This window comes from Microcaecilia unicolor, chromosome 1 (genome assembly GCF_901765095.1).
Source record: "Microcaecilia unicolor chromosome 1, aMicUni1.1, whole genome shotgun sequence".
Taxonomy (NCBI): domain Eukaryota; kingdom Metazoa; phylum Chordata; class Amphibia; order Gymnophiona; family Siphonopidae; genus Microcaecilia; species Microcaecilia unicolor.
In genome coordinates, this window is record NC_044031.1 from 683,367,793 (window position 1) to 683,383,425 (window position 15,633).

Here is a 15,633-nt window from a genome sequence, read left to right on the forward strand (position 1 = left end):
ATTGCAGACTGCTGTGGAACATTTAAACAACCCTCTCAGCCACTAAAATCCTGTTCTAATGGATCTGCAGGAACTTGGCTGCAGTGGGAGCATTTAAAGGCTTACCAGGTTGGAAATGCAGACTTACAAATCTGACACAATGGCGCATTTTCCCTTCCTTCATTGGCAGACTCAGACATGTCCACCTGATTCAGCAGCGTGAGGCGATAACTGTGGAGCGTTAGTGTTTTTTGTTTTTTTTGGGGGGGGGGGGGGGGCATATACAGTGGTGGAAATAAGTATTTGATCCCTTGCTGATTTTGTAAGTTTGCCCACTGACAAAGACATGAGCAGCCCATAATTGAAGGGTAGGTTATTGGTAACAGTGAGAGATAGCACATCACAAATTAAATCCGGAAAATCACATTGTGGAAAGTATATGAATTTATTTGCATTCTGCAGAGGGAAATAAGTATTTGATCCCCCACCAACCAGTAAGAGATCTGGCCCCTACAGACCAGGTAGATGCTCCAAATCAACTCGTTACCTGCATGACAGACAGCTGTCGGCAATGGTCACCTGTATGAAAGACACCTGTCCACAGACTCAGTGAATCAGTCAGACTCTAACCTCTACAAAATGGCCAAGAGCAAGGAGCTGTCTAAGGATGTCAGGGACAAGATCATACACCTGCACAAGGCTGGAATGGGCTACAAAACCATCAGTAAGACGCTGGGCGAGAAGGAGACAACTGTTGGTGCCATAGTAAGAAAATGGAAGAAGTACAAAATGACTGTCAATCGACAAAGATCTGGGGCTCCACGCAAAATCTCACCTCGTGGGGTATCCTTGATCATGAGGAAGGTTAGAAATCAGCCTACAACTACAAGGGGGGAACTTGTCAATGATCTCAAGGCAGCTGGGACCACTGTCACCACGAAAACCATTGGTAACACATTACGACATAACGGATTGCAATCCTGCAGTGCCCGCAAGGTCCCCCTGCTCCGGAAGGCACATGTGACGGCCCATCTGAAGTTTGCCAGTGAACACCTGGATGATGCCGAGAGTGATTGGGAGAAGGTGCTGTGGTCAGATGAGACAAAAATTGAGCTCTTTGGCATGAACTCAACTCGCCGTGTTTGGAGGAAGAGAAATGCTGCCTATGACCCAAAGAACACCGTCCCCACTGTCAAGCATGGAGGTGGAAATGTTATGTTTTGGGGGTGTTTCTCTGCTAAGGGCACAGGACTACTTCACCGCATCAATGGGAGAATGGATGGGGCCATGTACCGTACAATTCTGAGTGACAACCTCCTTCCCTCCGCCAGGGCCTTAAAAATGGGTCGTGGCTGGGTCTTCCAGCACGACAATGACCCAAAACATACAGCCAAGGCAACAAAGGAGTGGCTCAGGAAGAAGCACATTAGGGTCATGGAGTGGCCTAGCCAGTCACCAGACCTTAATCCCATTGAAAACTTATGGAGGGAGCTGAAGCTGCGAGTTGCCAAGCGACAGCCCAGAACTCTTAATGATTTAGAGATGATCTGCAAAGAGGAGTGGACCAAAATTCCTCCTGACATGTGTGCAAACCTCATCATCAACTACAGAAGACGTCTGACCGCTGTGCTTGCCAACAAGGGTTTTGCCACCAAGTATTAGGTCTTGTTTGCCAGAGGGATTAAATACTTATTTCCCTCTGCAGAATGCAAATAAATTCATATACTTTCCACAATGTGATTTTCCGGATTTAATTTGTGATGTGCTATCTCTCACTGTTACCAATAACCTACCCTTCAATTATGGGCTGCTCATGTCTTTGTCAGTGGGCAAACTTACAAAATCAGCAAGGGATCAAATACTTATTTCCACCACTGTATGTGTTTGGAGGGATTAGGGTGTGTGTGTCTGAGGAGGCCAGTTGTACAAAATGTATATTGAAGGAGTACAGAGGAATGTCTTATGAGTTTCATGTTTGTTTGTTTACCCCCTACCTGTCACTCCCTACAGCTCTGACTCCTCTCCTCCTCTCTGTCCTCCTTCCTGTTCAGCCCTCCTCTTCTTCTTCCCGGACTGGTCCTCCTGTTCTTCTGGTGTCAGGCCCTGGCCTACCTTCCACCCTCAGCCTCAGCTATGAATTCTTCCCTTCTTGGGCTGATAGAACCTGGGTTCCCCACTACCTCTGCAGTTCTTGGATCCTGCCCTAACTCATTGAGTGTCTGTCTATCAACACATGAACAAACACATGCATGCAAATGGACAGACAGACAAACAGACAAAGCCTCAGTAGCAACTTCTTCTGCTCTCTGCATAATGCACCTAAAAAGGATGGCAATTTAAAAAGGCATAATTGGTTCTATAGTTGAATCCTTGTAAATCACCCATCTAATCACAATGCTGAATTTTAGCATGCTCTTTGATAGAGCTTTACGCTAGTGGTGTCATGCTTGTGTTACGGCTCATGTCTGTTCTGGGGATCACACAGCCAGTCAGGTTTCAGGATACCCACCATGAATATACAGGACATAAATCTTGTATATATATAATTAATTATGAGACCTCGTCAATAATCAGAAGGACACTGGGATTAGGTGAATATGAGAAATTAGCTCTCAAAGCAGTTTATTAATTACTCACCAAAAACAGGATTAACATAAGACCATCAAAGTGCATATATCAGTCATTTCATTTCTCATATTGGGAGAGCAGCACTCTGTGACACACAACAGGTGCCTTCACAGTTTACTGTATTCTCCGACTGACTTAACAAATTGCCAGTATTTATACTTTCCTTCTACCATTATTTTCTGTCAGCCTATACATTTGGCCACCTCAGTTTCATCATAATTGGCACATACATCCAATTATGACCAAGTTTCAACCTTAGTGAGTTTGCTTATCTCCCATCCAATTATGACCAAGTTTCAACCTTAGTGAGTTTGCTTATCTCCAAGCTTCGCTCAGCCCCCCCTCTAAATTCAACTTTTCTACGCCTGGCCTTATCTTTGCCCAATTATCTCTTATCAAAGTTTCTCAAAATGCCTATGTCCAGCTGTATGTTACACAATCCTTGCCAACTTTGTAACTCTGCGAAGCTTCATTAGCTTAATCAGACTGTCACATTTCTTGTATTTGCTGAAATCCAGTGAAATATCAGGTCTGAGTTACAGGCCTAGTTTGCTAGAAAGCCTGAACCTGTTTTTCACTGCAGCCAATTTGTGACGGTTATCTACAATCTTCATACATTGGAGACCCAGCAGCATATTCACTCAGATTGTCCTGAAACCAGCTGACTATGGAATCACAGAATGAGTTTGGGAAGCCCTGCGCTAGAATGTACTTGGGAATAGCACACAAATGACCAGACCTGTTATCGAGCTGTTTATTCTCATGACATATTCATAGATGGAATGTGCCTCTCACTCTATATGTCTTTTTTCCTCTTAGAATCTCTGGCATCTGGCGAAAGTGCCACAGTAATAATGGGCATTGACTTCTGTGACTCTACCCAGGCAGCCAACTTCCAGCTGTGGTAAGCTGTTCCTCCATCTAGTTCATTAAGCAGAACTACGCTGGTTCTCATATTCTGACTACTTGAAGCAATAGGGCCACTGAGGCAACAGGCCATTGAACCTGCCTGGTCCAGATTAGAAAACCATTCCCTTCTCGGATTGCGTTTAAAGTGGCAACACCTAAAAACATAAGAACATAAGCATTCCTGTTTGAAAAGGCATATCCTAAGGACCCAACTTAATTACCTGAATCCAGTAATTCAAAGAAACCCAAATTTGTTATGAACTTAATGAACTTTCTCCGAGGACAAGCAGGCTGCTTGTTCTCACTGATGGGTGACGTCCACGGCAGCCCCTCCAATCGGAAACTTCTCTAGCAAAGTCCTTTGCTAGTCCTCGCGCGCACCGCGCATGCGCGGCCGTCTTCCCGTCCGAAACCGGCTCGAGCCGGCCAGTCTTCTTTTGTCCGCACTCGGTACGGTCGTGTTTCGCCGTGTCGAGCCCCGGAAAGTCGACCTCGCGCGTCCAAAGTTATTTTTGACGTGTTTTTTTCTTCGGAAAAGTCTTTTAAAGTGTCGGGAAGTGCTCCGGTTTTCGTGTTACCCTTCCCGTACTTCCAGCTTTTTGCCCCGATAAGTTTTCTTTCGTCGTCGGGGTAGGCCTCTTTCGGCCTCGGTCGAGATTTTCTCCCTTTAAATCTTTTGGTGCTCTTTTTCCGTCATTTCGGACTTTGATTTCGCCGGCGTGATTTTTCGGCCCATGACATCGAAGCCTTCCAGCGGCTTCAAGAAGTGCACCCAGTGCGCCCGGGTTATCTCGCTCACTGATCGACACTCGTCGTGTCTTCAGTGTCTGGGGGCCGAGCACCGCCCTCAGAACTGTAGTCTGTGTTCCCTGCTTCAAAGGCGGACTCAGGTAGCGAGATTAGCCCAGTGGAACGTGTTGTTCTCGGGCTCTTCGTCGGCATCGGCACCAGGATCTTCGAGTGCATCGACGTCATCAGCGTCCAGACCATCTTCCTCGGCCGCCCCTGCATCGAGTGCATCGAGGCATCGGGCCTCTGCATCGGCGCCGAGACATCGGATAGCTGCATCGACGTCGGTGGTACCGGGACCTCGTCTGCTGATGTCGTCGGACGGTGGTGCATCGTCAGGAGTGCAGGTGAGGGCTGTCCATTCCCCTGCTGGTGGCGGTGAGCCTTCGGGTGGGTCTCCTCCTACCCTGAGGGCTCCTGCGGTACAGCCCCCCCGAGACCGACCTCCTTCGGCCTCGGCCCCGAGGAAGCGACGGCTGGATTCTACGTCCTCCTCGTCGGTGCCGGGGAGCTCCGGTGACATGCTTCGGAAGAAATCGAAGAAGCATCGACACCGGTCGCCTCCCCGCGTCGGCACCGAGAGCTCTGGGTCGCCGAGGGAGTCGGCACCCAGCAGGCATCGGCACCGAGAGGACCGCTCACCCTCTGTTCAGGAGGTGTCGATGCGCTCCACTCTGGACAGCCCGGAACAGCCTCCTCGCCCGGAACAGGTTCTGACGTCGACGCCTGCATCGACCTCTTTGCCTTTCTCTGCAGCCGCTCTGAACGAGAGCCTCCGGGCCGTTCTCCCAGAGATTCTGGGAGAGCTGTTGCACCCTACCCCTCCGGTACCGGCGGTGCTTGCGCCTCCGGTACCGTCGAGCGTGGCGCCGGCTGGCCCATCGCCCGGGGTGAGGTCCCCGACGTCGGTACCGCGTGCGGTGCCGACTGCGGCCACCTCCCAGGAGGGCTCCCCGACTACGTCGGCGGAGGGAGCTTCGCCGATGCGGGCGAGGGAGTCTACCTCTCGACGCCCCCATCGTGGACGTGGCTCCACCGAGTCGAGCCGGGCGAGGTTGCAGACACAGGTTCGTGAACTTGTGTCTGACACCGAGGGTGAGGCCTCGTGGGAGGAAGAGGAAGACCCCAGATATTTCTCTGACGAGGAGTCTGAGGGTCTTCCTTCTGATCCCACTCCCTCTCCTGAAAGACAGCTTTCTCCTCCTGAGAGTCTGTCTTTCGCTTCCTTTGTCCGGGAGATGTCTACGGCCATCCCCTTCCCGGTGGTTGTGGAGGACGAGCCCAGGGCTGAAATGTTTGAGTTCCTGGACTATCCTTCTCCACCTAAGGAAGCGTCCACTGTTCCCTTGCACCATGTCCTCAAAAAGACATTGCTTGCGAACTGGACAAAACCTCTAACTAATCCCCACATCCCCAAGAAGATCGAGTCCCAGTACCGGATCCATGGGGACCCAGATCTGATGCGCACCCAGTTGCCTCATGATTCTGGAGTTGTGGATCTGGCCCTAAAGAAGGCTAAGAGTTCTAGAGAGCATGCTTCGGCGCCCCCGGGCAAAGACTCTAGAACCTTAGACTCCTTTGGGAGGAAGGCCTACCATTCCTCTATGCTCGTGGCCAAAATCCAGTCTTACCAGCTCTACACGAGCATACACATGCGGAACAATGTGCGGCAATTGGCGGGCTTGGTTGATGCTCTCCCCCCCGAGCAGGCCAAGCCTTTTCAGGAGGTGGTCAGGCAGCTGAAGGCGTGCAGAAAATTCCTGGCCAGAGGGGTGTATGACACCTTTGATGTTGCGTCCAGGGCCGCTGCTCAAGGTGTGGTGATGCGCAGGCTCTCATGGCTGCGTGCCGCCGACCTGGAGAATAGACTCCAGCAGCGGATTGCGGACTCGCCTTGCCGTGCGGACAACATTTTTGGAGAGAAAGTCGAGCAGGTGGTAGAGTCTCTCCACCAGCGGGACACCGCATTCGACAAGTTCTCCCGCCGGCAGCCTTCAGCATCTACTTCTACAGGTAGAAGATTTTTTGGGGGAAGGAAGACTGTTCCCTATGCTTCTGGTAAGCGTAGGTACAATCCTCCTTCTCGACAGCCTGCGGCCCAGGCTAAGCCCCAGCGCGCTCGCTCTTGTCAGCAGCGTGCGCCTCAGCAGGGCCCCGCGGCTCCCCAGCAAAAGCAAGGGGCGAGCTTTTGACTGGCTCCAGCAGAGCATAGCCGACATCCAAGTGTCAGTGCCGGGCGACCTGCCGGTCGGGGGGAGGTTGAAAGCTTTTCACCAAAGGTGGCCTCTCATAACCTCCGATCAGTGGGTTCTGCAAATAGTCCGGCAAGGATACACCCTCAATTTGGCCTCAAAACCTCCAAATTGTCCACCGGGAGCTCAATCCTACAGCTTCCAGCACAAGCAGGTACTTGCAGAGGAACTCTCCGCCCTTCTCAGCGCCAATGCGGTCGAGCCCGTGCCATCCGGGCAAGAAGGGCTGGGATTCTATTCCAGGTACTTCCTTGTGGAAAAGAAAACAGGGGGGATGCGTCCCATCCTAGACCTAAGGGCCCTGAACAAATATCTCGTAAAAGAAAAGTTCAGGATGCTTTCCCTGGGCACCCTTCTCCCCATGATTCAGCAAAACGATTGGCTATGCTCTCTGGACTTAAAGGATGCCTACACACACATCCCGATACTGCCAGCTCACAGACAGTATCTGCGATTTCAGTTGGGCACACGCCACTTCCAGTACTGTGTGCTACCCTTTGGGCTCGCCTCTGCGCCCAGGGTGTTCACAAAGTGCCTAGCTGTAGTAGCAGCGGCACTTCGCAGGCTGGGGGTGCATGTGTTCCCATATCTCGACGATTGGCTGGTGAAGAACACATCCGAGGCAGGAGCCCTGCAGTCCATGCAGATGACTATTCGCCTCCTGGAGCTACTGGGGTTTGCGATAAATTATCCAAAGTCCCATCTTCTCCCAGTGCAGAAACTCGAATTCATAGGAGCTCTGCTGGATTCTCGGACGGCTCGCGCCTATCTCCCAGAGACGAGGGCCAACAACTTGTTGTCCCTCGTCTCGCGGGTGCGAGCGTCCCAGCAGATCACAGCTCGGCAGATGTTGAGGTTGCTGGGCCACATGGCCTCCACAGTTCATGTGACTCCCATGGCCCGCCTTCACATGAGATCTGCTCAATGGACCCTAGCCTCCCAGTGGTATCAGGCTGCTGGGGGTCTAGAAGACGTGATCCACCTGTCCACGAGTTTTCTCGAATCCCTGTATTGGTGGACAATCTGGTCCAATTTGACTCTGGGACGTCCTTTCCAAATTCCTCAGCCACAAAAAGTGCTGACAACGGATGCGTCTCTCCTGGGATGGGGAGCTCATGTCGATGGGCTTCACACCCAAGGAAGCTGGTCCCTCCAGGAACGCGGTCTACAGATCAATCTCCTGGAGTTGCGAGCGATCTGGAACGCTCTGAAGGCTTTCAGAGATCGGCTGTCCCACCAAATTATCCAAATTCAGACAGACAACCAGGTTGCCATGTACTATATCAACAAGCAGGGGGGCACCGGATCTCGCCCCCTGTGTCAGGAAGCCGTCAGCATGTGGCTCTGGGCTCGCCGTCTCGGCATGGTGCTCCAAGCCACATATCTGGCAGGCGTAAACAACAGTCTGGCCGACAGACTGAGCCGGATTATGCAACCTCACGAGTGGTCGCTCAACTCCAGAGTGGTGCGCCAGATCTTCCAAGCTTGGGGCACCCCCTTGGTGGATCTCTTCGCATCTCGAGTGAACCACAAAGTCCCTCAGTTCTGTTCCAGGCTGCAGGCCCCCGGCAGACTGGCATCGGATGCCTTCCTCCTGGATTGGGGGGAGGGCCTGCTGTATGCTTATCCTCCCATTCCTCTGGTGGGGAAGACTTTGTTGAAACTCAAGCAAGACCGAGGCACCATGATTCTGATTGCTCCTTTTTGGCCGCGTCAGATCTGGTTCCCTCTTCTTCTGGAGTTATCCTCCGAAGAACCGTGGAGATTGGAGTGTTTTCCAACCCTCACCACGCAGGACGAAGGGGCTCTTCTGCATCCCAGCCTCCGGTCCCTGGCTCTCACGGCCTGGATGTTGAGAGCGTAGACTTTGCCTCTTTGGGTCTGTCAGAGGGTGTCTCCCGCGTCTTGCTTGCTTCCAGGAAAGATTCCACTAAGAGGAGTTACTTCTTTCTGTGGAGGAGGTTTGCCGTCTGGTGTGACAGCAAGGCCCTAGCTCCTCGCTCTTGTCCTACACAGACCCTGCTTGAATACCTTCTGCACTTGTCTGAGTCTGGTCTTAAGACCAACTCTGTAAGAGTTCACCTTAGCGCAATCAGTGCATACCATTACCATGTGGAAGGTAAGCCGATCTCAGGACAGCCTTTAGTTGTTCGCTTCATGAGAGGTTTGCTTTTGTCAAAGCCCCCTGTCAAGCCTCCTACAGTGTCATGGGATCTCAATGTCGTTCTCACCCAGCTGATGAAACCTCCTTTTGAGCCACTGAATTCCTGCCATCTGAAGTACTTGACCTGGAAGGTCATTTTCTTGGTGGCAGTTACTTCAGCTCGTAGAGTCAGTGAGCTTCAGGCCCTGGTAGCCCAGGCCCCTTACACCAAATTTCATCATAACAGAGTAGTCCTCCGCACTCACCCTAAGTTCTTGCCAAAGGTCGTGTCGGAGTTCCATCTGAACCAGTCAATTGTCTTGCCAACATTCTTTCCCCGTCCTCATTCCTGCCCTGCTGAACGTCAGCTGCACACATTGGACTGCAAGAGAGCATTGGCCTTCTACCTGGAGCGGACACAGCCCCACAGACAGTCCGCCCAATTGTTTGTTTCTTTTGATCCCAATAGGAGGGGAGTGGCTGTAGGGAAACGCACCATATCCAATTTGCTAGCAGATTGCATTTCCTTCACTTACGCCCAGGCGGGGCTGGCTCTTGAGGGTCATGTCATGGCTCATAATGTTAGAGCCATGGCTGCGTCGGTAGCCCACTTGAAGTCAGCCTCCATTGAAGAAATTTGCAAAGCTGCGACGTGGTCATCTGTCCACACATTCACATCTCATTACTGCCTGCAGCAGGATACCCGACGCGACAGTCGGTTCGGGCAGTCAGTTCTTCAGAACCTGTTTGGGCTTTAGGATCCAACTCCACCCCCCGAGGGCCCTGTTTGTTCTGTTCCAGGCTGCACTCTCAGTTAGTTGGTAAATTTTTTAGGTCAATCTCAGTTATGTCCTCGCCGTTGCGAGGCCCAATTGACCATGGTTGTTGTTTTGAGTGAGCCTGGGGGCTAGGGATACCCCATCAGTGAGAACAAGCAGCCTGCTTGTCCTCGGAGAAAGCGAATGCTACATACCTGTAGAAGGTATTCTCCGAGGACAGCAGGCTGATTGTTCTCACAAACCCGCCCGCCTCCCCTTTGGAGTTGTGTCTTCCCTTGAAGTGTATTGTCTTGCTACATACTGGACTGGCCGGCTCGAGCCGGTTTCGGGCGGGAAGACGGCCGCGCATGCGCGGTGCGCGCGAGGACTAGCAAAGGACTTTGCTAGAGAAGTTTCCGATTGGAGGGGCTGCCGTGGACGTCACCCATCAGTGAGAACAATCAGCCTGCTGTCCTCGGAGAATACCTTCTACAGGTATGTAGCATTCGCTTTATATAACTTCCCTCTCTATGTTTCCCTAATGTGTCTGTACATATCTATTTCATTTAAAATAACATCACTCTATATTTGTTTCTTCACCGGAGGAGACTTTCGCCCCCACGGCGCTATGTAAGCCACATTGAGCCTGCAAATAAGGTGGGAAAATGTGGGGTACAAATGTAACAAATAAATAATAACATAAGCGTTGCCATATTGGGATAGACCAAAGGTCCATCAAGTCCAGTATCCTGTTCCCCAACAGTGGCCGATCAAGGTCACAAGTACCTGGCAAGATCCCAGAATAGTAAAAACAGACTTTATGCTGCTTATCCTAGAAATAAGCAGGGGATTTCCCCACGTTCATCTTAATGGCTTATAGACTTTTCTTTTAGGAAAGTATCCAAACCTTTTTTAAACCCTGCTAAGCTAACTGTATTATTTTGTCCTCTTCCAGCACCCATACTCGACAGTTCTATGTGTCCATTCAGCCACCAGTTGGAGAACTTATGGCACCGATTTTCATGAGTGAAAATGAGTTCAAGAAAGAGCAGGGTGAGTGCTGAGGAGTGTAAAATGGATATCTTATTTCCCAGTTTTGAGGACAACTTAAAAAAAGCCAATTGCGCAAATAAATAGAACCTGATTCATGTAAATTGGCCAGCTGATAATAGCCCTCCTTCAGTGCAGCTAACAGATAAAATAGAGTACCAGGTGTTAGATAAGGGTGGTAAACAAGGAAAATATTACACATGGAGTTGGAAAGGAGTGTGAAATAATGTGAATTTTCTATAGCTGGGGTCCCCAAATCCAGTCCTTGACATCCACAAACCAGTCTGGTTTCATGATATTGACAATGAATATCCATTAGATCTGTTTTCCTGCACTGTCTCTGTTGTATGTAGATAGACCTCTTGCATATTCATGGTGGACTTCCTGAAAATCCAACTGGGTGTGACCCGTGATGATCATGCTAGGGGACCCCCCCTGCTCAGAGTGGCACCTGGATCTGATCCTAGAAATTAGGCGAACTGGAGGGCTTGCTGTCCAGAAAAAGATGGTAAACGTGAGGAAAAATGAGCAACTGATATCTTCTGCATTGCAGCCCAGTGCAGAGATTGGTGCCATCCCCGGTTCTTGTGCTACCTTTTACAGGAAAACTGACAGGAATGAATGAGATCATGGAAAAGCTGACTCTGCCATTCAAGTGCCTCAGTGATCATGCCATCGTCCAGCGGGTGACCTCCACAGCAAACTTGAGCCGCGTCCCCTGTGGAGGTGACAGTGAGTACAGGTGAGGAAACTAGGGCACAGGCAGGATTGTGTTCCTTCACTTTCCAAAACATGGGTGGAGCAGGAGCTGCCCTAACATGTACAAATCTTCAGTTCCCATTTGCTCATTTTGGTTTAGCTTTCAGTTTAAATCACTCATTGATCTTGAAGGGTGGGATTATGATTGCAGCTTTTTTCTGACATTTATAGTTAAATGTTTTGGGGGGGTTCTAATTTTGTCATCAGATGTGAGATCAAGGTGAATGTGGAACTTATTTCATCATATAGTGCTTTTATCATTTATTGTGGTAAAATGAAAATGATGAAACCTAACACTGCCTGTATTGATATATATTTTTGAAGGATAATAGTATTATTTAAAGAGTCATTGTAAGTGGAAAGAGAGAAAGAGGGAGAGACTGCTTGATTAATAATCAACTGTGATTTAAACAATACAACTGGATTGAGAGACTCCATGACCTCAAGTTCTGCCTGACATTGGGTCATGATATCTTTCTCTGTGTGTCTGTCAGGGGAATGGAATTTGTTAAAGATTACCTATGCTTCTCCTCTTCCCCCCCTCCCCCCCCCCCAAAAAAAATAGCCAAATCTCCAACCATACCAAGGACTATGCAAACAGTGCAGCCACACAGGATGCAAATATGGAGGGGTGCAAAAGTTGCTCCCAGCAGTGGTGGGGGGGGGGGGGGGGAGGCATAATTATAGCTCACTACAGTCTTGTCTTTAACACTATCACCACTTCTTCCCCCATTTCATCACGACTTTTCCATTCAATAAGGAAAACTGGATTGAATTTAAAAAGCCCAGAATTTGTGTGCTGTATAAATTTGTACATTATGCCCTTACCTCCCCCCACCACCACCACACACACACATGTGACTGGATCTATGCTCACTTTGGACCCATTAGAGCCCTCTGATGCCCTTTCATCCTTATTCATGGCTTCTCCATTTTTTTCATTCCACATTACACAGGGATCCGCACATTTTGACTACATCTCCAGATGGTTTGAGGTAACTTATTGCAGTGTGAATTTGTTTTTCTTATTATTGTGGACCATACATCAAAATATTGAATGTATGCATTCTGCTTTTGAAGAGTGTAATGTTAAAAAAAGAAATGTTATGAATTATTTAGTTTTGTTAGGTCTCTTAAACTGCATGGCAGGAATCTCCCTGCCTGACTCTTTCTGCATGGTGCAGGACTCTCCCTGCCTGACTCTTTCTGTCCTTTCTTCTTGAGGTGACCACCTTCTCTACTCTGACTGCCAGGGCTTAATTTTAGACAAATAGGAAGTGGAACTGTGAAGGGGGAAGGGGCAGGAGCAACATGAGCAGAAGAGCTAGATTAGAGAGCAGAATGATTGTTTTGTGCTCCAGGCTCACTCCCTCCCCTCCTCTTCCCTGCAGCTTGCCTAGAAGGGAGGGGCTGGAGCAGGACACTCCCTGTTCAGTGTTGGCAGGTGGGCGGTTTTCCCGCCCAATTGGGCGGTTTTCCGCGACACGCCGCGGGCAATTTTTGCCCGCGGCGGGTTGCGGTTTTTTGGGTTTGTTTTGGGGTCTTTCGGCGGTTTTTTTAGTGGTTTTTCGGGCCGCGGGGGCGGGGTTAGTGACGTTTTGGGCGGGGTTAGTGACGTTTTGGGCGGGGTTAGTGACGTTCTGGGCTGAGCCGATGACGGGGGAGGCGGGGCCGGTGACGGAAGAGGCAGGGTCGATGACGGCGGGGGCAAGGTTGATGACGGCGGGGGTGGGGGTGTCAGGGGCGGGGTTTGACTTTGGGCGGGTTTTGGACTGGTTTTGGGCTTGTTTGGGTGGGGAAAACTTTTTCCACCTGGCAACCCTGTCCCTGTTCTGAAGTCTGAAAACAAATACATTCCCCTTCCCCCAGAAATATAGCCCTGCTATATTTCAGTTAAAATTTAATTCCTGTTTGTTGATAAGGCCTTTATAGTGGCACCAAAGGGAATGGGACTTGATATACTGCATTTATGTGGTTTTTGCAACTACATTCAAAGTGGTTTACATAGTATATACAGGTACTTATTTGTACCTGGGGCAATGGAGGGTTACCTGACTTGCCCAGCATCACAAGGATCTGCAGTGGGAATCAAACCCATTTGCCCAGGATCAAGTCCACTGCACTAACCACTAGGCTAGTCCTCCACTCAGAAAAATTGGTTTGGGGCACGGATTCCTGAATATAGTGCCAGACATCAGGGGTGCTTGGATACAGGCTTAGGCAGTTCTGGTTTAAAATACTTATTTCCATGAGTTTCCAAAATTTGGACAATAGCTTCTCTACTGTTCAGGCCTTGCAAATTTGTTCAGTACTTCCAAGATGGGCACACTGGTAAACACTAAGACCCAAAGAAGGAAAGTTTCTGTGCCTGCATTAACAAATTCTGTTCGCAAAATGTTTCAGTTTGTTTTGAGTTTCTAACAGTTGATGCACTGAAATAATTTCTTTCTGGAAAGTTAGTTTTAGCTGTTGTTCATTGAACAAGGTATCTTGGTATTTCTTCATATGGCTCAATTTTTAGGGTACAATAAATCCTTAGTCCCTCAGTATTTTTGGGCATGGGTGTAGTAAGAGCTCGACGGGAGGGGGGCACATTTTGGCCCACCTCCCTGCAGCTGCCCTCCCGTTGCCACTTCCGCCCCCCCTCCCCACAGCCACTACCGCCGCCCTCCAGACACTGCTTCATTAAAACGAGCGTGCACAGCAACTGAAAACAGGACAGGGTGCCAGGCAATGTGAGACCAGCACAAGACAAAAACCAGGGCTTTTTTTGAGGGGGTACTTGGGGGTACTGAGTACCGGCACCTTTTCCATTGTCTACTAAAATTGACCCATGGTCCCCAAGTTTTAATGAAAGAGCTCAGGCTACACACCAATTCTGCCTTGTCATAGATTCTGTGACTGGTTGCAGGGGGCTTGGCTATTGTGGGGTGGGTCCCCCAGTAATCACCCCACCCCTTATGGGTAGCCCAGCATTTGAGTACCGGCACCTTTTTCGCTAGCAAAATGCACTGAGACAAACACTTTAGCTGGCGGGGGTTGGGGACCCCAGAACCAATTTGGTGGGGGCCCAGGCCCCCCATAGCTACGCCACTGCTTTTGGGGGGTTAAACTGCCTCACAGTTTTCACCTTTGGGTGTCCAGCTCAGTCAGAATCTGCCCCAACTAGATATATGCTTTCCTGTTTGCTGGCTATGAGGGATGGAACCACTTGCCAGAATATATTCGATTGTTGCCTGATATCTGCATCTGCAGTTTAGCACATTTATAGTGACCAGGTTTTTAAAGTTAATTACAGTATTGTTTTGTACTGTTTATTACTGTAATGTGTACTTTTAATGTTTTTTTGAGTGTGTGTTTTGCATGTATCCCCGCTTTGTTTTAAGTGGGTTATAAATGTCATAAATAAATTACACTGCTGCCTGAGTAAGGGGGAGAGGTTCCTCATAATTCTTCCCTCTCCCACCTAACCCAACCATTGCATCACTATCCCTTTGGCAGAGAAACAGACAACACTTCCTCCAGACAGGGTTGCCAGCTGGGAAAAAATTTTCCCAGCCCGAAACAGCCGTAAACCCGCCCAAAAACCACCCGTAGCCAATCCCCGTCTTCCTCGTCACCGAACCCCGCCTCCCACATCACTAGCCCCGCCCACTACGTCATCCCTGACGTCAACCCCGCCCCTGAAAGGCTTCTTTTGGTCCAATTTGGACCAATAGAAGCCCCGGAAAAGCTTCTATTGGACCGAATTGGACCAATAGAAGCCCCAGAAAAAACCGCCGAACTCGCACAGTGGCGACAGGAAAACCGCCCAAAAAACCGCATCCCGCGGCCAGCGAAATTTTCCCGCCGCTGCTGGCGAAAACCCGCCCACTTGGGCGGTAAAACTGCCCACCTGGCAACCTTGCCTCCAGAGCCAGGTACAAATGTGTTCTTCTGCTAGCCAATAGGCATCAACAGAGGAGGATCCAGGACCCCTAACTACCAGTTCACTGTATAGCTGCTGGGCGACCAGTAGGGTTCCAAAGATGCAAGACATCTTAAGGAAGTGTTTTCTTCTGAATACACCCCACAGTGAAAGAGGTGTCTCCTCTTCTGCTGGCACATTCACACAAGCAGTGCTCAGCCTGCACAGCGGCATCTCATTATATCTTCCCCAGGTGGTGGGGTAGATCGATTGCCATTCTGTTTTCAAGTGCTTCAGATATTGTTGGCCCACAGGCCTCTGATACCTTAAAAGGAGCAGGCCCAGTGGAACATTGCTACTCAGATTCTTGGGCGCAAGTTCCACTGGGATGGGGAAGAGTACGTCTTTTGAGCCCAGTGCCCTGGTAGTGGCAAATCCAGGTCTTATCCGCAGGATAGT

General features: G+C 49.8%; 1 protein-coding gene across 1 annotated transcript in view; it reads left to right on the forward strand.

Moving 5' to 3' along the window:
* The window catches only part of AP3B2 (adaptor related protein complex 3 subunit beta 2), a 217,595-nt gene that overhangs the window by 189,872 nt on the left and 12,090 nt on the right, over positions 1-15,633 (forward strand). Inside the window, exons 24-27 of the mRNA XM_030190380.1 lie at positions 3,427-3,511; positions 10,414-10,511; positions 11,112-11,250; positions 12,224-12,262. Of these exons, the coding sequence (XP_030046240.1) occupies positions 3,427-3,511; positions 10,414-10,511; positions 11,112-11,250; positions 12,224-12,262 (361 nt within the window). The remainder of the gene's footprint in view (positions 1-3,426; positions 3,512-10,413; positions 10,512-11,111; positions 11,251-12,223; positions 12,263-15,633) is intronic.